This window comes from Orbicella faveolata, unplaced genomic scaffold (genome assembly GCF_042242905.1).
Source record: "Orbicella faveolata isolate gen_17 unplaced genomic scaffold, um_ofav_v1 contig_47, whole genome shotgun sequence".
Taxonomy (NCBI): Eukaryota; Metazoa; Cnidaria; class Anthozoa; order Scleractinia; family Merulinidae; genus Orbicella; species Orbicella faveolata.
In genome coordinates this window covers 3,126,271-3,151,688 of record NW_028301577.1, presented here as the reverse complement: position 1 = coordinate 3,151,688, position 25,418 = coordinate 3,126,271, and the positions used below count along the sequence as shown (strand labels likewise).

Genomic DNA, 25,418 nt, shown 5'->3' with positions numbered 1-25,418 from the left:
TCGTGATAGACTGCTGTTTCGGAAACTCGTAGGCTCATATTCTTAAAAAAAACAATCGTAAAAAGGGCGCAAAAAGGCGCTAAAGAAAAGGTCTGAATCGGTAGAAGAATTGAAAAATAGTGGACAGAATGGAATATTTTGTGAAGCAAATAGGAGAATTTAGTGGGTCGGCTATTTTAATATTAGCTCTTCTAATAGGCCTTTCCACAGGCTGGTTTTTGAGAGGACAGATAAACATAAACGGCGCTTTGAATGAACAGGTAAGCTAGTAAACTAAGTTTAGCTTAACTTGACCAAAGAGTGAGATTCACGAGTACTAAGACTTCAAGTGATAACTCAGAAACACGTTCTAGCCTGGCCTGGAAGTCTGGCTGTACGAGCGCGGGCTGGGGAGGAAGAGCTCACAGTTTCTTTCTGGTTCACTCTGGGAGCTGCCTCACCGCTAGGGTTCAATGAAAGAAATTAAAGGAATGTCCTTCCTTTCTTCTTCTTTCTTCCTCTGAATCCTGATTTAGAGCCTACTGATAGGTTGAACGTTCCCTTTCCAAGCAACAGAACACACGACTTGGTTAGATTGCCAAACCTTAATTTTGTTCTCTGGCATCTTAAAATTTCATTCCCCAGAAATATCCATTTTAAACTACACATATAGAGAAACAGCTAATGGTTACATGTATGGCCCCTCATGAAAGATCAAAAGCTGTTTACCCTTTAAAATCTAAGAAACAAGATTTATAGCATTAGATTTTATTGACTTGTCTAAAGTCCAACAAAACATGACTTGTTGACAGTCTAGAGTTATTGCTAGTCTGTCCACAGACACGTATTTGTTTGCTATGAGTTATTTTTCTTTAAGCATGTGAGTAATCCTTGACATGTTAATGGCTTTTTAGACAATAGGAATTTTCTATTTCTGGAGAAACTGAGGATTCAGTTTCTCAAAAGAAGTCCACAGATCCTCTATTTTTGTCTTTCCCAGCCCCAACCCGTTGCATTTTGGCTTGTTCATAGCCCATGTGCCATGCTGGGTTAATTTTTTGCTAAGCTTACGACTTCAAGATAAAATAGAGGATCTGTGGACAGACTAATTTATCACTAAAATTCAAATCCATTATGGTTGTTTACACCTAAATACCACTGGTGCCAATGGGAACAAAATTCAGATAGTCTATTATCAAACTGTCTCAGTTGACTCAGTAATCATTAAAAGATTGATTACAACAATGAAACATTGTTTGCACCACTCAGATGCAAATAATGATTGATGATAATGATACAAACAAATAATGATGATATTTAACTGTCTGCGTTTTTAGTTTCACTAGATTAAACTAAACAATAAGAGTATTTATTCTAAAACTACTTACAAGGGAAATATGTAAGTGACTGTCAGCAATACTTGTCAATGTTACTTGTCATTATGATATCATATCATTTTAGCCAGCAATGTTGGATTTGGCAAATGGATTTGGTGAATACAAGATGGTTTTAGTGGTTAGACAAGATCTTGGAATGGGGAAAGGAAAAGTTGCTGCACAAGTAGGTAAACAGCAACATCATATTGCTGTTTGTGTTAGCCTAATTTATATCCATGGCTCATTTCTATGTTTACACTCGAAATTCCAATAAAATGAACTTATAACAGTTGTCCTAAGCTTCCACTAACCTTAAGAATATCAGGTGGCAATGTGAGGTTTGGAGGACGTCACAGCAGGTAAGGGTGAGGGGGATTCCCATGTGAAAGGGTCGGGATGTTCATCTGGCTTAGTGGTCATTGACAATTGAACGTTAGTCCAGCAACACCCATATTGGTCTCCTTCAGGGGTCTAATTTGCATTTTCTGACGAGCATCCCCAACCCCTTCACATGGGGGTCCTTCCCCCCTCCATCCCCCAAATGGGGGTTCTACTATGAATGTCTGGAAACCCTTATCCTAATTATGGGCTAAAGACAGGATGACATTTCATGTCTTTCATTTAACAGTCCCTTGTCAGGATGGTGCACGTAGTACTGATACACAATTTCAGAGTATAATGTCTCCACATCTCACTTATTACTTATCACTTATCACTTGTCAAATGTTCCAACTTGGGAGCTGAATTGGAATTCTGCTTTGCTTCCATTCTGCAAAGTCGTCTAAGTGTGTTTATTTTGATTTCAGTGCTGTCATGCTGCGGTTGGTCTTTGTAAACAGCTGGAAAAGAGTAACCCCAAGGTAATGTACAGTGCGTAAGTTGTGGTTAAAGTTGTTCATGGTTTAAAATTTTCAAACCAATTTATTTAATGTATAGTTTCCCTTAATTCTGTAATATTCATTTTTTTTAATACGAAACATCGAGATTTTATGCTAGCTTGTGCTTTGTTTTCTTTGTTTTCACAGCTTCTACATCAATGGGAACAAACAGCTTGTGCTAAAGTTGTTGTAAAGGCACCAGATGAAACAACACTGTAAGTATGAAGATAATATTAATACCTGGATACTCTTCCCTCTTTTTGCTTGCAGGTGTACTTTTACCTAGGTTTGAAATAACATCTTCCTGTTGTCTTGTTGTAAGTATAGATCATACCAACCTCTACAGCCTTGTCAGCCAACAGATGTTTCAACATGCAACTTTCCATCAACTTGATTGTCTTGCAAAATTGTGATAAACATCTTGCATGTTACATCATGAAGCATGTTCAGTTGTGTAACATCAGAGATGTGCATAACAGGGATGGCTTTTTCCAGACTAGAAATAAAGTAATGTTATTCTTGAGATATGCCCCAGTTGGTTATATTTGGAAATGCACTGTACAGGATCCTGTTGGTGACCATTACCAATAATTTTACATGGGTCTGACAAGTATCATTAGAAAATTAGTTGGTCAGTTGCAGAGTTATCTGAGCTAGCACTCCTATCTCCACATAATGCAGGCTACATGTCACATGCCATCCTAGTATTTTAACACAGTTTGTATAGAATCTGGAATTTTTGGGATCTGTAAACTAGTTTACCAGATCTGGAAAATAGTATAGAAGATAGTGATCTTCAAATGCTGGAAAAATGTAGTTTTTGCCATTCTGCAGCAAGCTTAATTGCTACATGTATGGGAAACTTTTCTCAGCCAATTTATTGTATTTCATGAAATTTTTGTCTTAGCCAAAAATAACTCTCCATACTACCTCCTCAAGTGCATTATTATGGTGTGTCCATATCCCATTGCAGACACAGTACTCTCACAGCTGATCATGGTTGCATGTTGTTGGCCATATTTTGAGGGAAATGTGCTTGTTTTCTTGCATTTGGGAAAACAAAATAATGGTTTAGAAAACGTTTTTAAAAAGTCTTGAGTTTTGTGCAAAAAAGTGTACTTTTAACCCTAAGTATATGACCTAGCTTGGCAGATGTTGAAGTTTAAATGTGCACACAGATTCTATTTTTTTTTCTTTTTTTCCATGGTTCTGAAAACTGAATTAAACCCATTCTGAATGAGTGAAGGTAAAATTGTTGTTCAATATTTTGAAGCTCATTACTTTTAAGGAATTCTTCTTGGTGACAATCAAGTCTCAATGCTATTTTGGCTTAAGCATAATATGATTCACAATGTTAAACTTGCTGTCTCACAGAGTGGACCTCACAAGAAAAGGAAGATCTTTGGGTTTAGAGACATGTCTTGTAAAAGATGCAGGCAGGACACAAATAGCCCCTGGTTCTAAAACTGTCCTTGGTGTAGGACCAGGTAATGCTTCCAGTTTTTCACTATTCATTGGACTCATTATATAAACAATAGCCCTCATTTGGCACAAAAAAATGCTTCCAGGATATTTGTCAGCAGACATTTTCTCCCCCAAGAAGCAAGCAGTTTTCTGAGAGAAGAGCTTGAGGAAAACTGTGAACTTTGAGTAACAGATTATTTCGAAGGACAAAATTGATGTCTGAGCATGTTTAAAGTCAAATGGGGGATATTGTGTTTATTATCTTTCAAATACTTTTTGCAATTGCAGGATTTGAAAATTGAGGAATATCACTCAGAAGTCAGATATTCCTTAGTTTTAATTGGGGCATAGTTAGTCATGTGACATGTTTAGACCAACTGTGTGCAAGCAAAACTGTTTGATGGATTACAGTATAAAATGAGATATTCCGATGTTGAAAAGGTTTCTATGAGGAGCCATTTTATTTGTTTACTAGAGCTGATAGAGTAAATTTCTGAAAGAAACCTTAGTATGACAATCTTGCTGTTCTTTTACACAATCAAATAACTTATGAGTTATTGTGAAGGAAAACTTGCTCGGGTGTCCTTAGTTTGAATATGATTTTTACCATTTTAAAGTCAATGTTGTGTCCTTGGACATTTTTATCACTTCTACAGCACACAACCTTTAGCATGTATTCCCTTCTTGTTTCACTTTCCAGGCCCAGTTGATCTGGTGGATAAAGTGACAGGCCATCTAAAGTTGTATTGAAAATCAATAACGTGGGATCTTATTTTTATTATTTAGCAAAACCAATTCTGCTGTATATGACCATTTCTTAAGCGGTGTATATTTATCTAGAAAATAAAACTTCCAACTTCTCTTGGCAGTGCTCTTGTATATTGCTTTGCTGTGGCACCACCTTTTTGTGAGACTACCAAAATAAATCTTTGCCTAGCACCTCAAGGTTCCTCAAGTACTGCAAACAGCCTGGAGTTTGACCTTTGCCACACATGGGCACACACGGCATGATACTGACACCCAGACACTGAAAATTCGCTTTTTGACTTTTCACTGTCATAAGACAGTCTAAATATTCCTCTCGATATGAAAACTAAAGTAAGAGCTGAACATGTTCACTTATCACCCCATGCAGTGCAGTACGTGATCAATACAATAACATGTACATAAAGAAGTGTGCTTTTCTTTGATACAGTCTAACTTCCTGTAGGCGACCATCCAAAATGCCTAGGTGGTCACTTACGAGAGCTTTAATAGACCATATTCAGTCACAATTTTGTCTCATTAGCAGATGGTAACAGTAGAGACTTACCCCATGTTTTAAATGTTTTATTCATTTGAGAAGTCATTTTCGAGAACAATAGGTACTTCCCAATGAGAAATTTCCATCTTTTGTACTGTCCAGGAATGCGATTATCCGATTTCCGCTCTATTATCTGTCAAGTGGGTCAGATAACGTCAAAATGTGGTAAGAACAAACATATGGAGTGTTTTCACATGATTTCACGGCAGCCATATTGGTGTCTCACAACTTATGGCTCGTGTGTTTGCCGAGAAAATACAAGCGACTCGCGGAATATTCCATGGTGTGCCACCCTAAAGCATTACATAACTAGTCTGTATCTATCGATCTAAACATTGTTTTGCTCTAATATTCTTCCCTGATTAAAATAGAACGGTTTTATTTTGGTTAACCTGCTTTGGAAAATCCATGAGATAGCCATCCTCGGCAAGCCTCTGCATTTCCTCGCTAATGTTCTTCAAAACAGTTTTCTCCTCCGTGTCAATTGTCTTGCATCTTAACTCCAGCAGTTCTGCTTTCTTGTCCAGCTCATCAACATTATCCTGTAGAATTTTCCTTTCCTCATAGCCTCCCGTGATTTGCTTCCTCAAGGCGCGACCCTCTGCCGCTCGGATCCTATAACTCGCGGTCCGGGTCTCTTCTCTGTGAAGCATTCGCAGAGTTTCTTGCAGATTTGCGATCCTTAATTTCTTGGTTTCAATTCTGTTCAACATTTCTTCCTTCTTTATTCGCACAGATTCTGTAAGTTGTGACAGCTCTCTGTCTTGAATATCCAGGGCCGCGTTTACTTCATTCAAGGTTTGTTGCAGCGAGGTCTCTTGGGCAAAGAGATCCTGAAGTGCACTTTCGCGGGCCGCTCTCTCTCCCAGCAAAATGTCGAGTCGATCCAGGAGTGATTTCCTCTCCTACAAAACACGAACTATCTAGTTATATCTTAGCTCCTTTTAGAAGACCGCGTCAGAGCATGATTTTGGGAAAATTATACCATACCTAGATATATAACAGGAAACCAAACTTTTGGGATACAAACTGCTTTCAGTTCAAAAAACGTATTGGAAAGTACAGTGAAATCCCACCTTACGGTCACTTCGTTAATACGGCCACTTTTTTCTGTTCCGGCGAACCGACCATACATTTTTTTATAGGAACACTCCGTTAATACGGGCTCCCTGTTATACGTCCAACGGCCGCATTCTGAAATCCCAATCTATATAATCCTTTATAATTTTACCCCGCTTATATAAGGCCACTCAAACCAGCTATGTTCGCCTTTCCACTGTTTAATGTTATGGAGTGCAAAAACGACACAAGACCATTTTGGGGGGGGGGGGGGGGCGGCAATCATGGGCAGGGAATGTACTGACAAGGCTCGGATAAACCCACAGACCGGATGAATCCACCGGATGAGGGGCCTCGATACATGGCGCATTGCCAAGGGGGTGCCCCATCCCTGTACTGCAAGGGCGGACATTGTTGCTGGAATAATGTCCTGGGGCCAAGTTAACCCAGTCCAGAGTAACAAATGTCCCCTCCCTGATGGGGCTTCAGCACAGGACTGAAAGAGTGCAGCAGCAATTCCCCGCCCTTAAATTTATTAATAAGACTGTCAAAGATGCACATTTTGTAACAAGAGCTAACAAAGAGGTAATAAACAACTAGTAAGACCTTGGAACAATTATGGTCCCCTATATATAGGGTAATGACTAACCGGCTGAGAGAAATATACGAGGGTGGGTGGGAGGGTTTGATCTTGCTGCGAAGGAAAACTTGCAGTACTTTGACAAGGGAGAAATGATTACTTGCATGGCATGCTACTGCTTGACTGACATGGCGCCAAATAAAGAGGATCACGAGAGAGGAAGACCGCAGAGATGGATGAGAGTTCATGCAACGGTTGCTTGCCAACATTAACCTTTATTTTATGCCAAAACATTGATAATATTTTACACACTGATTCAAGTTTAAATCTACGCTTACCTCTGGTGTTGTAAACTCGTCGGACTTGGCGCTACGAGAAAACGGGTGATTGTGAGTGGAACGGGGCTCTGACCCAGGCTTTTCAATGAAACCTCCTCCCGGTAAGTCAATCTTCCATGAGTCATGGGACTGGGCATTACTAGTGAAGCCTGAAGACAATAAAGTAGAATAAAATAAATAAATAAATAAATAAATAAGTTTCTGATAATAAAAGGTTTCGCAAAGCACTTTAGAATGAACATTAGCGATATGACAAGTGTACAACGTTTCGATGACTCCCTAAATGTTTTCACACCATTTTTACTATTTATATTTAGTTAATTCTATCATGTATTTCGAACTTGATAATGATAACATGGAGTCATCGAAAAGTCGTTCACTTTTCATATCGCTAATTTTCATTCTGAAATAAATAAATAAATAAGGATTGAAACATGGCTGTATAAATTTCACTTGCGCAAACAATTTTAAAATGTTTAAAATTTTAATACTTGACAAATGCTAAAGGAAATTTAAAAAATCTAGATCTAGAGAAGGAGCGACCATGATATATTCAACGCAAGCGACTGTAGTTTGATTGCTCGACAGTAGTATCACTGAGAAAATTGTCGTGGGGTGAACTGTAACTTGGAACTGAATTAACTATTTCACTGCTTTTCTCTCGATTTAATCTTTTTGTTGGATTTGAATTACTCCAGAACCCGTTACGAGTTTTTTTATTTTTCATCGTCCATTTTAATTTAGTGTTTTATTTCTTGTCATATTCTTCGGTGTAAAACAGAACACTTACCAGTTTGCTGCTCCAGTGCTGGTTGAGGAAAGATACTGAAGCCTTGAGAAAAAGGGCTCCACATTTTCTTTCTACCGATCAAAAAGGAAAATAAAGCAAAACAAAAAAAAGAAACGTGTCAGTAGTAAAATAGGTCGACACCGAAATAAAAAAAAAATTGATGGTTGTAGAGTCCAGCTTTTCTACTAACCAAAAGGAAATTGAACGGAGCGCGGAAAATATTATTCGGCACACTTACCGGTTAACTTAGTTCCTTTCTTCAAAGATTCTGACCGTTGACTTTCCTTTGGCAAAGAAACAGTTTTGTTTGCTAGAAAATGCTTCGACGGGCTGTTGAAAATCCTCGAACTCGTTGCAAAAAACTTTACACTCCTAAACTTACGTGTATTACTCAAGAAAACACAAAAGACACGCTCTTTACACTCAGTTCACCTTGAGAATAAACACTTACAGTTACCATAGTGATGTTTCATGACAATACCGTGACGTCGGCAACGTACATTATTCGCGCGTGCAATGGCCCCGGGTACGTATACGTTGAGATTTGGGTCTACAAACAAGGAATTACTCTCAAACTGGCTTGGGGACCGAGTAAATCCTCCTTGAAAAATATTATTTTTTTATATATATATCAGACGGCCGACATGACTTCAAAATTCGACTAAGCTTGCTCCAATTCAAAATGATCATTTTGATACGATGGTTTCTTTTGAACGAATCAAGGGGTGATGGATTCACTCAGTGAAATAGTAAGCCGTGATCCCAACAAAGCCGAGTCAAGTGTCTAATCACAAAAAGCTTAATGCGGTTATCAGTCGATTCTTCAAAACTTTACTTTGTCTTGTGCTTGAACTTTGGCATAAGCTGCTGATGATGATTACCGTACCCAAATTCGGTCAAGTGACTTGATATCTTAGACCCCGTCCACAATACTTAGTGTGAACGGTAGTTCTAACAGTAGAAATGAAGCTGCGTTTTCAAGTTCCTCCGGCATAGTGTTGGAAAGGACAGTGGACACGGCATCTGATTGGCGAATGTCGAATACTGAGGCCCCCTCTTCACTACACCGGAGGAATTTGAAAACAGAGGTTTCATTCTGAAAACGCAGCAAATGTATTCCGTCCACACTACGCCGGAGCTATTTGAAAACGCAACAATAACCGATCATACTATTTTATTTATTTATTTATTTATTTATTTATTTATTCCTTCATTTATTATTTTCTCGGAGAAATTAGCTATACAGCTACTCTTGTAAAATCCCAGGTGAAGTAAAGGTGATGTTATGGTGTTTTGTCATTTTGCATTTGTGTTTGAGTGAAACTCGGGCAATGGAGTCATCGATCGTTAACGAGAAGCTCCGTTTTCAAAATGTTTTCCGTCCAAACGAAAATGAGAGGCCGACGTTTCAAATTCCTCCGGTTTAAAGAGCGTTTTCGAAAAGCTCCGTTTTCGTTACGTATTAGTGTGGACGGTAGACCTAACCGTAGGAGTCAGCGTAGAAATCAGCGTAGAAATAAAATTCTCCGGCGTAGTGTGGACGTGCCCTAAATATAATGACAGGACAATAGACACGACTTCTGATTGGCTAATTCCAAATACTGACTTTGTTTCCTGTCACGGGTTGTCACGAGTCGTTAGGGACGGTCGTCACGGGATTTTTGACCGTCACGGGTTATGCAAAGCTTCCTCTGGACTGCTTCATTATGTTTTTCTCTCAAAAACATAGAAAGGGCTTTTGCAAACGCTCGTCGGACGCTATAAAGATAGTAGTCTGCACCCCCGCGGGTAAACACGTGCCGTATTCGCGAAGAAGACATGGCGGACATTGATGAGCTTGTACCTCTTTTACCAGAACGAAATGTGGTCTGCTTCAATCCAAGCAGAGGTTTCAGAAAATTACTTTGATTTGGGAAAATCCATGGTACAATTCTAGTGTTTAGGTGCAGAAAATATGTTGATAAATGTGTTGAATTTTTGCAGGTCCGTTTCGTTTCTTTCTTCTTATGTTCACGTGTTTGTTAACATTTGGATCATACTTTTGTTTTGATATGCCAAGGTATGTCCCTCCATTTTATGTTACTATAAGCGTTATATATAATATATCTGAGGTTAAAATATTACATTGCATTCTGTACCTTAAATATTTTAAATTGTGAAGGACATCAGACTGTAGTTTATTGTCTGTGATATTTTTCTCCTTTGCAGTGTATTACAAACAACGTTCACAGCGGTAGGTATTTTGTATTTTTCGAGGAATTTTCGAATGCAGACTAGTGGTACAACGGTTTTAAGTGGTATGCCACGGAATATTCTACAAGTCACTGGAATTTTCTCTGTATACATACGAGCTTTAAATATACCAAGAAAATACATGTGACAAGGGGGATATTCCGTGATATACCACGAAAGAGAGCGTTGCATAAAAATAATTATAATTTTATACCATGCCATAGAAAATACGGTGGCCAACACAAGCAACATATGCATGGCACATGATGGGAAAGTTGGATGTAATACCGTCAAATATACAATGGCTTTCCTGTTTTCTGATTGGCTGCATTTTCTCTGGCATGGTATAATTAAGAAATAGAAAACATGTACCATGTAACTATTGAGTTATAGAAACACGAGTGGAAGTTTGGGAGAACAAGAAATGCTGTGGGAACATGAGCCGCAGTTCTCCTAAACTTTCACAAGTGTTTCTATAACTCGATAGAAACACAGAGAACATGTTTTCTATTTATTTTAGAAAACACAGCGACAAAAAAAAGAAAACAACCTGTTCACTTTGATCATCAAAATGTAAATTCTCTTTGCAGACACCATCGTTACATCAACAGTTCGTGCTAGTTCTGTGTTTCTATCAAGTTATAGAAACGTGATTTTTAACCAATCAGTGCGAGTATTTTCTTAGGGCTGTTTTCTAAATGAGATTATTTATTTTCTTTTATCAACATTGGACACACCCTTTATCTTTTGATCAAAAGTGTATGCTTGTTTCATGTGATTAGTTTTAGAATGTTTTCACAGGTTTTGTTTTGTCATAACAACTCCAACATGGTGGTCCATTAGCATTCAGGACACAAAATATATGCATCTGAATCATTTCAGATGTTCACAGTTGTTATCTTTGTATGAACTGCCTTCCAGACTTAATGACTCAGGTCCCAAGGGAGACAATTATTCATGATTATTTCAAGTCCACATTGATAACAGTTAATTAACTGAAGTGAATACCCTGTTTGATTATTTTCAATTATTGTAAATTATTATTCTTATTAAGTGTTATATAGAGAGGACAATACATGGGCGCACATAGATATGGAATATCTCTTCAAGTGTTCAACTCGATATCTCGTGAGTGAACATAGTGAACAGGTGAAATATAAAGTTGAACACAAGAAGAGATATTCCATATCTACAAGCAACCATGTATTATTTTGTTTATTATATAGACATATTGATAAGACGTTTATGATGATTTTCCAAAGATTTCCAACCACTTAGCAAAGAATTCCAAAGATTTGCCAAAAATTTTCTGAAGGCCACACAAACATTTCCAAACAATTTCCGAAAATTTCCAAAGATTACCAAAGATTTCTGAAGGTAACAGAAGATTGCCAATCATCCAAAAACAAACAAACGTATTATTTTATCTTTGACAGTCAATAAAACAAAATGAAATCCCAGGTTTTTTTTTCTTTGGATACCAGGAACTAACAAAGTTGCTCAAAACAAAGGCACTGGTGGAGAAGATGTATGGATGTCGAAGTTGTTAAGCATGCATGTCTGATCAATAGATTTATGTCTTTTGTTGATTTTCTGTAGCCATTACATCCCAACAGCACAGGAAACTGTACAACTGTGGATGGTGAACCAGCTGAACTTGTGAATGTCAATGGAACCAACTGTACCAGTGGTCTGGGACTGAGTGAAACTCAGTTTAATCTGCTCTACGCCATATATGCCTGGACGTAAGTAAAGCAATGATTTTACTCTGTTTATGTCTAGTTAAGTTTTATCACCTACATGTAACTGCTTCTTCTTTTTTCAGAAATGTTATTGTGGTTGTTCTCGCTGGCATTCTAGTTGACAAACTGGGAAATCCAAGTATGTGTTATTAATAAATTATCTTGATACTTAAGCAATAGAGCACTTTTTCTGTGTTTACATAGCCTCATCTAAACTTTGGGGGGGGGGGGGGGTGGGGTTCAGAGAATTCAAGACAGTTATGCAAACCCTCAACTGCGTCTCAGGTTTGCATAACTTTCAAGAATTCTCCCAAGCCCTCAAGATTTTAGATTAAGCTAAGTAAACACAGAGAAAGTACTCTTACTATTGCATTTATTTCTCAAGAATTTGCGCAAATCGAAAACACCACAAATGTGTTTGCATACTCTCATCTAAGCACTCCTACCGACAAATGAGAGCGCATGTGAGCTTGAGCTTTCTCCGTGTTCTCATCTGTCAGACTGTCGAAGAGTGCATCTCAGTGTCATTTCAACATGTTAATATTACTTTCATATTTTTTTTTAACATGGGGAAGTTGGAGTTATGTTGTTTTCATCCATGTGTCTGGCTGGTACATCTGTGTTTGCTATCGGCTTGTACTTCAAAGGGACATCAACTATGCTCCCACTTTTCTTACTGGGAAGAATACTTTTTGGGTAAGTTACAGTAGTTGCAGAATAGCTATAAAACAATGTTGGGGTTATGGGAAGTGCAGTGACAAAAAGGACATAACGCATTCACAAGTCAGTGGGTTTTCAGCGGGAGGGCAAGTGGTTCTCAGTGTCTGGCCAGCAAAACCTTTTTGAACTGATCATAAACTTCTTTATAAGAAAAATGTTCCTCTAGATTAAATGATCAAACCAGTTTGGTAAAATCATCCTCACAGCCAGTCAATTTGCCCGGTACACAGCCCTTAATGAAATCCCTGCGTGTGGTGACTTGGACAGCGGTTTGTGCTTGGGCCATAGGAAGATTAAGGATCAATGTTTGTGTTCTTAACAGGAAAGTTGCATGTTTCTCACGGCTAGTTCACTCCCGAATTGCTATTGTCCATGGCTCGTTTGTTCAATTTAGGAAACCCTCTCCATGCGGCCATGTGGGCGCTTTTTTTGGTGGCCTTTTTCTCCTTTCTCCGCAAGTCTAACTTAGTGGTGGATTCTCCTAGCGTGACTTCTGATAAGCTACCTTGCCACCGTGATTTCGTTTTAACCCCTGAGGGTGCCTTTTTGCAGATAACCCTAATCCCAGCAGAATTAATTAAGTTTCAAGGGGATTGGTGTAGTGACGCTTACTTAGTCTATCTTGAGATGTCCTCCACACAGAAGCTTCTCGCAGTCAACTTCATGGCTTCTAGAATTACGTAGCTTCAATTATAGTACTTTAGTTCAGGTTTTAACACGTAGTCTCATTCTCTTCCACACGCTCGCATTTACCCACCTACCTCTTCTTCATTTGGGTTTGGACATTGGAGATTTATTGTCAATGTAGTTTGGGCTTCTTTGATTGCATGACAATAAACTCTTTTGTTGCCAAACTCTTTGTGGTCTGTGGTTAAATGTGATCAATTGGTTACATCATCACCCGGGTGATGATGGATAATTGATGCGTGATAACTATCTATTCTTTAGCATGTAGTTTGTCACGTCACGTCAGTCATTCACTCTCAGCTTGCAGTCAATAGCTTTTGTGTACCCTAATACCCTCCCGCCCTAAGGCATTGGAGTTTTATTGTCAATGCAGTTTCGGCTTCTTTGATTGCGTGACAATAAACTCCTTTGTTGCCAAACTCTTTGTGGTCTGTGGTTAAATGTGATCGATTGGGATATAATGATTGATGGTTTTTAATGTTAGGGCACACAGCCAAAATGCTCTAAGTATCACAGTGTGATGGGCTTGCATTCCATCCTATTTAGTACAAAGATGTTGGAATTTGAATAAGCTTGTCACAAATGAAATGCTTCCTGTTGTAGTGAATGATATAAAAAGTGATTACTGTTAAATTGAGGTTAGAGTGTTTTTGTCCACAGATCTGGAACTGGTGGATTAACAGGTAAGTGGCTGTTGTCATTAATTAAACATACTTTTCCGCCCATAATTTGCTTCATGCTATAAAAACAGCATAAGCTCCTGCTTTATGGAACATTGGCCTGACGTATACTTTAGGGTGCTGTCATCAGATGGTTTTTGAAGAACTAGCTCAAACTTTTAAGGAGCAACCTCTGCTAAGTGTGCAATTATACATTTTACATGCCAGAGGAACAAGTAGAAGATTGCAGGTATTATTTGATAGTAAGTGATCTAAGCCAAGGGCAGGAGTTACATGTGAAACAGTTCTGTTGAAACATTTGTTTCTCCATTTTATAGCAAATTTTGACTCGCATGTGTTTCAAAAGCAATTAAGATGGTTTTCACAGAACATTTGAGCAATAATGGCAAAAATTCAGTTACCAAAAAAACCTCCTGGCATGGTAATATTTTGAGTACAGTTAAGAAGAATGTATCGAGACTTAAGCTCTCAAGCTGACCCCGCGAGAGAAAATTGAACTTGAAGTTATCCATATTTCATTTAAAACAGATGTTTCGCATTAGTTAAAAACACAATAACATACGCTTTAAGCATTCTTACGAGGTTTGACATAAACTTTCTCAAGAATTCTTGAGAATTTAATCGCGGGGTCACTTAGCTAGAGAACTGAACTAAAGTGAGTTGTATTAAATAGTATTCCAAAAGTTACTGTGCTACGAGTAGATTTTTAGTAAATAATTTTTGCACTTATTGCCTGAACTTTGAGCGGAATATGTCTCAACTGCTTCTCAAAAATAACAAAATGTTTCTCATCGAAGCATTTAAAAAGTACTTTTGCTCATCTAGTTTACCCTGGCCAGTAAGCCTGGCATCGTGTTGAGGACACCATATGCATGTAGCTTATAAAGGTGTAAGGTACTAGGTAAAGTCTGCACATGAGCCAGGTGACCCATCAGCTCAGGCCGGAGCCTATCACAGTTTCTATAGCATAAAGCGACTTAGGAGTATTTCTTCTCCACCTGGATGGGATGCTAGTCCATTACAGGATTACCTCCTAGCATTAAATTTGCTGGTACCTATTAAAACACCTGGATGGAGAGAGGCACTGTGAGAGTAAACTGTCTTGCCCAAGAACACAACACAATGTCCCAGCTGGCCAGGGCTCGAACCGAGACTGTTCAGTTCGGAGAGAAGCACACTAAACCATGAGGCCATCGCGCCTCCCACAATGTAGCTTATGCAGGAAGGCTTAAATAATATCTGTTTGAAAACTCATTATTGAGTGGTTCCAGGAAATGGTCACACCCACCCCAAGGAAAGTTTTGGAAATTCCACCGGGAGGACAAAGGGAGGTCTCAAAAATCAAAATTTTATAAGGAAAGTATGAACCAAAACTGGAATTTCCAAAGGGACGGGAGGGGGATGGATTCAAACCCAAAAAGCGCTCTGTGGCAGGGTTGTGAATATTTTCTGGAACAACACATCAATATTAAGCCAGTTGTTTCTCCTTAGTTGTCCAAAACAGGGTAGTTGCCATCTGGTTCAAAGGGAAGGAGCTTGCATTTGCTTTTGGATGTCTTTTGGCAGTTTCAAGACTTGTAAGTTCATTATTGTCATTGTCATCAATTGCAGCTCCTTTTGAAAGCCCTAGCTGACCTGTGGTAATAAGTTATACATCCAGTGTTATTGTTTTCATCCCATTCTAGGGAAGCGTGTTAAACTTCTTCCTGACAGAAAGCTTTCGTGAAAAGTATGGTCTTCGGTGGACTTTGTGGGGAGGTAATGTATGACAATGGGAGCTATCAAGTTGTCACAGTAATAGCAATAAGAAAATCATTATTAATAAAACTGTAATATTATTATACATTCTGGCACATTTTTCAGCCATTCCTCTAGGAAACAGTAACATAAAATAAGATATGTCTGCTATTTTGGGCAAACTCTATGAACTAGCTAAATCAACATCTAGTCTCAGTGGTCTAATACCCTAGCATATATAGCTATACAGTATAGTATAAGAGTAAACAAGTCAGCATTTTGTCACTTGGAGCTTAAATTGTAGAAGTACAGCACGGACACACCACATTGATACTCCATACTCTTATCTTATTGGTCTCTCCTGTACTCTTTCCACGGATGCCTTTATCCCTAGCTAGTGTTTTCTCACCCTCCCTTTCCCTTCACCTGGCCTTCAATTCCTTTCTTTGTTTCTTTCACCTCTTGTCCTAAGGCATCCAGCAGCCCATAACTCAATATTTGCAGGGAAGTTAGTGAGATTAGATTTCTGTTTAAGTAATAATAATATTATAGTTTATAAATTACCGGTAATTTCCTATTTGGCCCTGTTTAGACTTATGTAATTGGATACTTTTGTTACATATTTTTTAGTCAGATCTACTGGTGCTTCATTGCAACAGTTAATTTATACATATTTTTCCTTTGGTGAGTGATTTCTGCATGTTTATACAGGACAATTTACAACAAGAAATACAAAAGATTTTCCAGGGGTTTGTTTGGTGATCAGGAGCACTGCCACATTAATATAATTTGGAAAAAGCTGCTGCTGAGATTGCATGTTAATTTGTTTACTCAGCTGCTATGACACATCATTGCCAAAAATTTGTTTTCAATTATTGTGCTATTTTGTGTTCATTCAGGAGCCTTTCTGTGTGGGGCTGATGTCTTTTGTGCAGTTATGATATCAATGCTGGAAGTTATTGGAATGAAACAGTTGAAGAAGGTACAGTATCTGTACTTAAGATTAACTAAGAAAGGGAATGGTCTTGAACCTGCTATGTTCTTGTTTGCTTTTTGGCCTTGACTGCATGCATGCAAAGCACTGTAAAATTAAAATATAATACATTGTTTTGCTACTACTACCTGAAGAATTAATCAATAGAAACATTTTAGTTAAGTAATTCATGCATAGTAACATAACATAATAGCTTTATTGAAGTGTCAATGTATTTAGTATTAACTACTAATTGGGGACACAACACAAAAAAAACAACAAAAACAAAAACAAAACAATAGATTTAATTTGCCCTGTCGGGACCTTCCAACAGAACTTTTTGTTTCTTCCTTTGATTCCCAGGCTCTGATCTATTAAGGACAGTATGCTTCAAACTTGGGAGGTTTTCCAGGGTCAGCAGTTAACTCTAGTTCAGTAGCATTTAGTAACTAAGAGTATTTCTGCTCCCTCCTGGATGAGACGCTGGTCTATTGCAGGTGTACAGCCCAGCATTAATTGGTATTGGTACTGTTTGTAAGGCATTCTTTCAGTCATGAAGCTCTGCAGTATATCTCTTACTAACCAAGGTTGCAAGGGACAGTACTGGGAGAATATTGACCTTCAGTTCTTTTGATGCTGAACTTACTTGTGTTTTGTCTATGACTTAAAATGTATTCCTGTGGTATAATTTATAACTATTGTATTCCAGTGGTGTAAGTAAGGAGAATTTGTTTGTTAACATGTATTTTGTTAATCACAGAAAATAGAGAAGACTGAATCAAAAAGAATGGTGAGCAATAAATTAATTTTTATGAGATAGAGTTACTTTTTTTTCAGATTTTATATTTTTTGAAAAAATTTTTTAAAAAATAGTTCAATCAAATTGTTATTTCCTTTCCCATACCTCAGGTATCAAAAACAAATTATTTACCAATGCTTTAAAAGATATCAGAGCTTTCCATCCTTGGCATTCTATCACTGCAGCAACCTCAATAACATTCCCAAATGGCTTTTGTTAGAACCTTGTATACAGCTGTTTCAAGAATAGGAGTCCCAAAAAAGCACAAAGATAGTCTAGTGTCGTACAGTGTTCAAAGGCCCGCAATGGGCCATTATAGATGAAAGAGGATTTAGGGCAAGGCATTGATGAAACACGAAGATATTAAAAAAAAAGATATCAAAGTGGTGTTTAAAATTAATCCCAAACCTTTGTCAACAGAAAATGGTACATCACAAATTGCTTTAATTCTAAATGTTTCAATGGCACTAAGCAGAACTCTTTTTGTATTTCAGAGACTGTCAGATATCAAGCACTTGTCATCCACTTACTGGCTTCTGACAATATGTCTCATGTTCTTTTACACTGGAGTCTTACCATTCATGTCTGATGCCAGGTAACGAAAAATATTTCTAGTCTGCATATACTGCTATTTTAGGTAGCAGGAGGTACAGTGACGTCATGGTTAGTGTGCTCTCCTCCAAATCACATGTTTTTGGTTCAAGCCCTCACTTGTAATTGGGCAAGACACTTTATATTACTCTCACAGTACTTCTCTCTCCACCTGGAAGTGTAAATGGGTGCAGGTAAACTTAATGCATGGGTAGCCTTGGGATGACATCCCATCTAGGGAGTAGCGGATATACTCTCAGTCACTTCTTGCTACAGAAACAGGAGTGCCCACCTGGCGAGCCACTTGGCTTGTATAAAGACTTAACATTTGTTTTTTAACTTTTCTAGGTAGTGAATTTTCAAGGAGAATAAGGCTTATCATGTATTATAAACATTAGTTAACAAACTTTTGTGAATAAATCCAATCTTTATCCAAAAACAATTTTATAGCATATTCCAACAGCCAAAAACCAAAAAACAAAGTGTTTTATTTTCAGCAAATTCATTTATGTGAATTACAAGGCGACATTTGACTTTACCAAGAAAGAGTCTTCATACATTGCTGGAAGTGTTTATTTTGTGTCCATGATCCTTGCTCCTGGATTGGGCTTAGTTGTGGTAAGTCAAATAGATGTAAAAACTAATTCTTTTGTGGAGATTGTTATAAAAGCAGCAGTCAGAACAGGATATACAGGGCTGTCATTAAGGGCTGTAACCCATAACGCCTGTTACGACTGAGTATGCTTGATTTTCTCTGATGGTATGGGTGAAATTGCCTGTTGTTTATAGAATTCAACCAAGAATTCAAATAAGTTTGCTACGGGTTGGGAGAACAAGGCTACAGGTGACCCAAAACTTAATGACAGCCCTGATACAGATTCTGGTCTGTACTAATAATTTTATTTGTCCATACTCATTCTTTTGGATTGCTGGACTCAAAAAAGGTAGAAAATTTATAAATCATGGTACTTGCTTGTTGCTGTATAAAGAATATACCACCACTTTTTTTAAAATCACAAGCAGTTATTACATGCAAATGTATGGATGGTTTATGTACTGGCCTAGCCTATTCAGTGCATTCAAGTGAGTCATAGATAATTTATATTTGTGAATGGTTGCATTTTTATAAAATATAAGAAGAACCATTTTGTTTTTTTTGGAATTGTTACCAAAATCATGCTGTGTCATTTATCTACAGGATAAGTTTGGGAGGCGAGGGATTCTGATATTTCTTTGTACAACCTTGACAATCCCTGTGTATGGAATTTTGGCGTTTGCACCAAGTGTTCATCCTCTAGTTGCCACCATCTGGCTTGGCTTCACTTACTCTATAGCTGCTGTAAGTCAAAGGGCTCACAAGAGCTGTCACATTTAAGCAATAGAACACTTTTTCCGTGTTTACGTAACCTCATCTAAACACAAGTAGGGTTGGGAGAATTTGAGACAGTTATGCAAACCCTCTACTACGTCTCGGGTTTGCATAACTTTTGAAAATTCTCCCAGCCCCTGAGTGTTCAGATGAGGCTATGTAAACATGGAAAAAGTGCTGTATTGGTTTTATAATAATAATAATAATAATAATAATAATAATAATAATAATAATAATAATAATAATAATAATAAAATATTTATATAGCACCAATCCACTATTTGTCCATGGCGCTTTACATTAAATAAAAAAAATATTTAAAAAGCTGAAAAAGGGGAGGGGAAAAAAAATCTAAAAATTAAAAGAGTTAAAAAACTTGTTTAAAAAGATATGTTTTTAAATGCCATTTAAAAATGTCAATCGAACTACTGGATCTTAGTTCAAGTGGGATCAAGTTCCATAGTCTCGGTGCCGCCACAGCAAATGCTCTCTCTCCATATGTTTTCAGTCTAGCTTTCGGGGTCGCCAGAAGGTGTTGAGAGGACGATCTTAATTTCCGTTGAGAGGTGTTGTACTTAAGTAATTCACTGATGTAGTAAGGCGCTGTTCCATTGAGAGCTTTGTAGACCAGTAGGAGAATTTTAAAAATTATATGGTAGCAAACAGGTAACCAGTGGAGCTGTTTTAGGACAGGGGTGATATGATCAAATTTCCTAGTACATGTAACAACTCGAGCTGCTGTATTCTGAATAGATTGTAATCTTGAAAGTAGATGTTTTGGAAGACCATATAGCAGTGAATTGCTGCTATCTAATTTCGCAGTAACAAAGGCATGAACAATGATTTTAGCACTCTCCTTGTCAATGTACTTTCTGATTTTGGCGATATTTCTTATGTGATAATGAAAAGACTTGCAAATTGATTTTGTGTTCCTCAAAGTTAAAACACTTATCAAAAATAACGCCAAGATTACGAGCTGAAGATGATGGTACAACTGTCAAATAATTCTTAAAAATACTAGCAAATCTAAAACGTCACAACCATGTTTACATACTCTCATCTAAACACACCTATCGACCCATGAGAGCGCGCATAGTAGCTCAGTTGTTATAGCTGAGCTCTGGCAGCCCAAAGGGCTGCCAATCGGAGCCCCATACTCATATAGGAAAGAAAAGGAAATTCGTGATTTGATTTTCTCATGGTTATCATGGCTAATGGTATTGCTCGTGGGCGTGTACGCACGACGACGGCAACAGTGAAGGCGATGGAGACACGTAACATGGCGGCCATACTCCAAATAATAGGTTGACAGAGACATGCAGCCTTGGTTTACCGTGTAGTTCTTTGATATTGGACACCTGTGAAAACAAGGCATCCGCTGACCAGTATCATGTGACCATATCGCAGGCTCAAGTTTACAGCTCATCAAGGTCATGTGTTTTTTTTAAGTTGTCCGCTGACCAAGTGCTGGTTTTTGATTGGATCGGAGGCTCATGTCAGGTTAACTTGTTGAAAACAGGGCAGGATTGTTTGGAAGCCAGTTAATGCTAACCCAGGATTAACAGTTAACCGAATTATAACTTTTTCTTCTATACAAATGTTTTTTGCTGCTTTGTTTTGTGTGTATGGTGATTATTAAAACTCAAAACAGAAGGCCAAACAATATACGGAAAACCTTACCACAAAGTTACAAAACTTAAATCAAAATTCTACCTTTTCCTGGGTTAGCTTAATCGGGCTCTGAGCTACCCGGCCAAGGAGCTACGCTTTTAGGCTGGCCTAAATCTATATGTTAATTTTTAATACAAAACAACTGATATAGCTTCTTAGTGTCAGGTAGTATTATCTATTTATTGGTTTACTTACAAGTTATGTCATACCACTGGCCTAGTGAGCCAATGGGAGGGGATGCCTAGATTTAGACTTGGGCAGGGTGTCAGTCAACTGACAGATGGCTGACAAACGGCCGACAGTTGGCCAACAGGTTTTTTGGGAGCTGATCTTCACAATTACCAAATTAACCTTACAATATATAGAGGCATGTCAGTTGTTGTCTCACATAAGGAGGAACCTCTATCCTGACACACTGTGAAGATATTGTCACAAAATCAGCCATTGGGGTTTGTTTGTGACTGTGCTGTTCTGTGGTGTGGTCAGGTTCACCATCCAGTTCTAACCCTTTTTATTGTTTCTAGTAGGGATTACATGTAGCTATATATAGACTGCTGGCAACCAGTCATATCTCTTAGGGTGTGACAAGCGTTTATCTGCAAATGCAAAAGCGAAAGACAAGAAGGGGATGATTGGTGTTTTCCAGCTCATGAGTGCAGTGCTCGTGTTTCATCCCAATCCCTTCTTGTCCAAAGCATCACACCTCTGTCTCTTGCACCTCCCACTGTCTCATTTTGAGGGAAAAATAAATTGCCTATAGCTTAATAAGAGGTTTGCTTAGTTGTCCTGGCCCATATGTATGGCAACTGAATCAGTTGCATCTTGGAATCCTGTCAATATGGTTATTCTCTACCTTGAATCTCCAGGGATGCTATGAAATGACTGCATGGAAAGTTCTTTGCAACTTAGCTCCTTTCAGAATTTTAACTCAGATGTGTTTTTTTCCCTGTAGGCATCTCTTTGGCCATCATTCCCTCTTGTCGTAGAACAGGCAACTATTGGTGAGTATGTTAAAATAATTCATTTGCCCATCAAAGAAATAGTATTATAGTTAAATTGACTGCATGAGAAATATTTTAAAAGCTCTCGGCAAACGTTTTCAACATCTTCTGGTGAATCATTCTTTGTTCCCAGTGGATTCCAACAGATTCTCCTGTTTCAACTGGCTTACACAGTTCATCTGGTTAACCTGAGTTCTGCCTGGCCACTTGGTTTTCCTGCATCAGCTGGTTCACCTGGTTTACACAACTCACTTGGTTTACCTCGTGCTTTTTTGATTCACGTGGTCAACCTGTTTCACGTGGTTCTCTTGGTATTCCTTGGTTACGAGATCATTGGGTCTGGTGCACTTGGTTAGTCAATTTATTCGGTTGACATGATGCCCTAGGCTTGCCTTGCTCGTTTTTCCTGGTTTTCCTGGTTAACCAGGTTCACCTGGCTCACTTGTTGACCTTGTTCTCTGCATGGGATACAACGTCCTCTTAGTTCACCTAGGTCAACCTGGTTAACCCTGCTTTCCTGGTTAAACTGGTTGATTTCGGTTACCTGGTTTTCTTGGCTTACGTGGTTGCCCGGTTCTGGTGGTTCAGCCCTGTTTTTTATTTAATACACACCTCTTACATATACAATTTACATTACATTGGCTAATACAAAAGACGTAATACAGCTAGGGAGGTTCAGCTTGTTTACCTGGTTTACAGCGAATTGACTTTGTTAACCTGTTTCTTCTGTTTCACGTGGTTTAGCTTTTCCAGTTCGTTCACTTGTTTCACCTGGTTGTCGTTAAGTTGTTCACCGCGTGGCTCACTTAGTTCAGTTGATTTACTAGCAAGTTGGTCCTGCTTGTTGACTTGTATGTTTTAGGTGGTTCGTCTGGTGTACTTGTTGTTCTTGATTCACTTGGTTCGTGGGGTTTATCTGTGCTCTAACTACAGTATTTTTTTTTCTCCTCAAGGAACTGCTATAGGGATAACGTGCTCTTTTCAGATGATCGGTGTGGGGATAACAAACATCATTGTTGGAAAAATGCTTGATGTTATAACGTAAATGTCATTCATCCCGTTGTCCTGCGCTTTCACAATCTCTTGCATTTTATGAGCAATCTGGGAAATAGATTGTTAAGTTCACAGTTATTTTTTATTTACTTCTTTTCTCCAGATCTGTGCACAAGTGGAAGTACGTTGTGATTTTTCTCTTGGGTAATACTTTGACCTCTGTTGTCTTGGCTGTTTTGGTAAACATCAATGACAGAAGAAAGGTGAGATTCATTGAATTGTTTTTTGGTTTGTTTTCATTCATCCTCTTAGGACTGTGTCGACATGAGCTTGAAAAGTATATTTCCTATCCCTATATCAAGGAATGGTAGTAATTTTAGCGTTATTTACCTGATTCATTGAGTCTCTTGGAATGAACTACTTGTGCAGTTTAGCTATCCAAAGAGGTAATTAATGACTACTCAAATACTGCGAGCCGTTAGACTAACATATTCAAAAGGGGCTGTTTCGTTTGGAGTTCTACAGCATTCGTCTTGCTACCTCCCCTTCCCCCCAGGATGAAATGCTTGATTATTACAGGTTACCCTCAGTTTCGGGGGGAGGTGGTACCCCTCATATAGACTATATAGGCCCAAAGGGTAAAGCTTTTTGCCGTTTTGGTCAGAAATGGGTATCGAGATGTTGGGTATCGAGAAATTGGGTGTGTTTTTTAGAAGAAGCTATCCTACCTAATAAAAGCACTTACATCGTCTTAACATTTGTGTGAACTAAGGAACAAATTATAACGCAGTCTGAGACAGGGTATCGATTTAAGGGTCAGGTCTTAAATAGGGTATCGAACTTTTGGTCAGGTCATAAATAGGATAGAGAAAATCGCAGATTTTGGTCTTTAGTAGGGTAAGGGTTTTGGGAAGTGAGCCGCACACCCCTACCCAATTTTTCTGGTGGTACCTCCCCCCCCCCCCCCTCCCTTCGCCCTCGGGCCCTCAGTATTTCTGACTGTCTCAACATTTGGAGCTGTGCTCATCGATATGGCATGGAGAGAGGCATAATGTGCCTTGTTAGTCAACGTCAAACCTGGGCTAAGACTTTTCCACAAGCCGAGCTGTGAAAGCCGGAATCGAAAAATGCCAGAAAAGTGTCCGTGACGTCCAAACCTTGTTCACGGGTTCGTCCTACGCACATGGACTTCATACAACCGCGATGGACTTGGAAAGAGTCTAGCCACCAGTAGTTTCCAGTATAAAATATTGAAACCTGTTAACATGTGTGTTTTGTTTTTGTTTCTAGGGTGGGATTTTAAATCGATCTTCAAGAAAAGAAGACGATGCCTGAAGCTTTCACGAGTAGGCGAATTTGATTTTTAAGATTATACGCTTTGGTGATATAGTTAAAAGTAGCTTTTAGATATAAAGCTTTTTTTCTCCTAAGAAAATTTAAAGAGCAGCATTAGCCATTGCCAACTTATTTAATTCCCACAGTGAACCCTCACTTGGCAAAGTCTTTTGTTTATTTTACGGCTGCCTCGACTTTGTCTCGGTAAATATTCACCTATGTTGTTCACAAAAACTCAGAAACAAGGAGAGTTGTCTAGGAAACAAGTCTTGTTGGCAAAACTTACATAGTTCTCAACGCCTTGTTTTGGAGTATTTTGATTTTCAAAAAACATTTTCAAAGACCTTATTAACAAAACTTGTTTGGTAAATGTGATGACCATGATTTCTAAATGAATGTTCCTTGGAAGTTACTGTCCTCTCCACGGCACTAAATGTTTTCCTTTTTCTTTCTTTTTCATTCGTTTTCTTTTCCAGGCAATGTGATAGGCCTTCTAAAGCTGTATTTATAAATGGTTACTTGGGGTGCTTTTCGCTATGCTGGACCGACCGGCCAGAGATCAGCGGGACTAACCAGAGAAAAATGGACCGACATTTTCCGATCAAACCGGGCCAGCAGAGAGGAATGGCTCTTACTATTTTCTATTCCTTTCCCTAATCCCTCATATAAATGAAAAGTAGGGCAACGAACTGGTTTGTCATTTTGGAACCGCAAATTTCGTTCCGACTATCCGACCGAAGTGGTCCACCTCCAGAGATAGTCCCAAGACGGACGTTCCATTTCACTACTGACCGAAATTTGCGGAATTTTTGGCACAAAACCGAAACCGTAACCTAATTTCATTAGCAAAACCAATTCAGATGTATATGGCCATTTTCTAAGCATGTATAGTTTCTTTAGTCACCTGTCTTTTACTTTATTGTAAAACAGTGTTTTAGTATTGTGCTGTAAAAATATTTCTTTTGTTTGTTTTCTTTACAATTGATAGTAAAAAAAGAAATTAGCAAATTCATTTTTGGCCGTGTTGTAGTTGTCCTGTTTATGAACTTTATTTCAGAATCGTGAAAAATCATACACTGGCATTTTCTAAAAGCGGTAAACTACCGTTCTTTGCTCATTAA

General features: G+C 38.3%; 3 protein-coding genes across 3 annotated transcripts; 2 read left to right on the top strand and 1 right to left on the bottom strand.

The window, feature by feature from the left end:
* The first annotated feature begins 31 nt into the window (after positions 1 to 31).
* LOC110060029 (peptidyl-tRNA hydrolase 2, mitochondrial-like) lies at positions 32 to 4,565 on the top strand. Its single transcript, XM_020766772.2, has 6 exons — positions 32 to 260; positions 1,441 to 1,539; positions 2,162 to 2,215; positions 2,381 to 2,448; positions 3,608 to 3,720; positions 4,398 to 4,565. Exons 1-6 carry the CDS (start codon positions 129 to 131, stop codon positions 4,445 to 4,447), a joined length of 516 nt encoding a protein of 171 aa, XP_020622431.1. The 5' UTR covers positions 32 to 128; the 3' UTR covers positions 4,448 to 4,565.
* Positions 4,566 to 5,362: 797 nt separating this feature from the next.
* LOC149096780 (uncharacterized) lies at positions 5,363 to 7,876 on the bottom strand (the record flags this gene model as incomplete). Its single annotated transcript, XM_089279794.1, has 3 exons — positions 5,363 to 5,905; positions 6,978 to 7,126; positions 7,768 to 7,876. Coding segments are annotated over 3 exons (801 nt in total), but the record flags the coding sequence as incomplete, so codon positions are not given.
* A 1,515-nt stretch (positions 7,877 to 9,391) lies between these two features.
* On the top strand, positions 9,392 to 25,309 carry LOC110059991 (lysosomal dipeptide transporter MFSD1-like). The gene is made up of 19 exons (XM_020766710.2): positions 9,392 to 9,655; positions 9,751 to 9,826; positions 9,976 to 10,000; positions 11,599 to 11,744; positions 11,825 to 11,880; positions 12,317 to 12,437; positions 13,809 to 13,831; positions 15,320 to 15,405; positions 15,514 to 15,586; positions 16,465 to 16,547; positions 17,299 to 17,328; positions 17,832 to 17,932; positions 18,426 to 18,546; positions 19,127 to 19,267; positions 21,921 to 21,969; positions 22,923 to 23,010; positions 23,126 to 23,225; positions 24,253 to 24,308; positions 24,774 to 25,309. The coding sequence occupies exons 1-18, from the start codon at positions 9,586 to 9,588 to the stop codon at positions 24,295 to 24,297; spliced, it is 1,434 nt and encodes a 477-aa protein (XP_020622369.1). The 5' UTR covers positions 9,392 to 9,585; the 3' UTR covers positions 24,298 to 24,308; positions 24,774 to 25,309.
* The last annotated feature ends 109 nt before the right edge of the window (positions 25,310 to 25,418 follow it).

Coding starts and splice junctions, on each gene's coding strand:
- LOC110060029 (XM_020766772.2), top strand. CDS start 129: ATGGAATATTTTGTGAAGCAAATAGGAGAATTTAGTGGGTCGGCTATT. Junction 2,216..2,380: donor TGGAAAAGAGTAACCCCAAG/GTAATGTACAGT, acceptor TTGTTTTCACAG/CTTCTACATCAATGGGAACA. Junction 3,721..4,397: donor TGTCCTTGGTGTAGGACCAG/GTAATGCTTCCA, acceptor TTCACTTTCCAG/GCCCAGTTGATCTGGTGGAT.
- LOC110059991 (XM_020766710.2), top strand. CDS start 9,586: ATGGCGGACATTGATGAGCTTGTACCTCTTTTACCAGAACGAAATGTG. Junction 13,832..15,319: donor TGGAACTGGTGGATTAACAG/GTAAGTGGCTGT, acceptor GTTTCTCCTTAG/TTGTCCAAAACAGGGTAGTT. Junction 16,548..17,298: donor GAATGAAACAGTTGAAGAAG/GTACAGTATCTG, acceptor TGTTAATCACAG/AAAATAGAGAAGACTGAATC.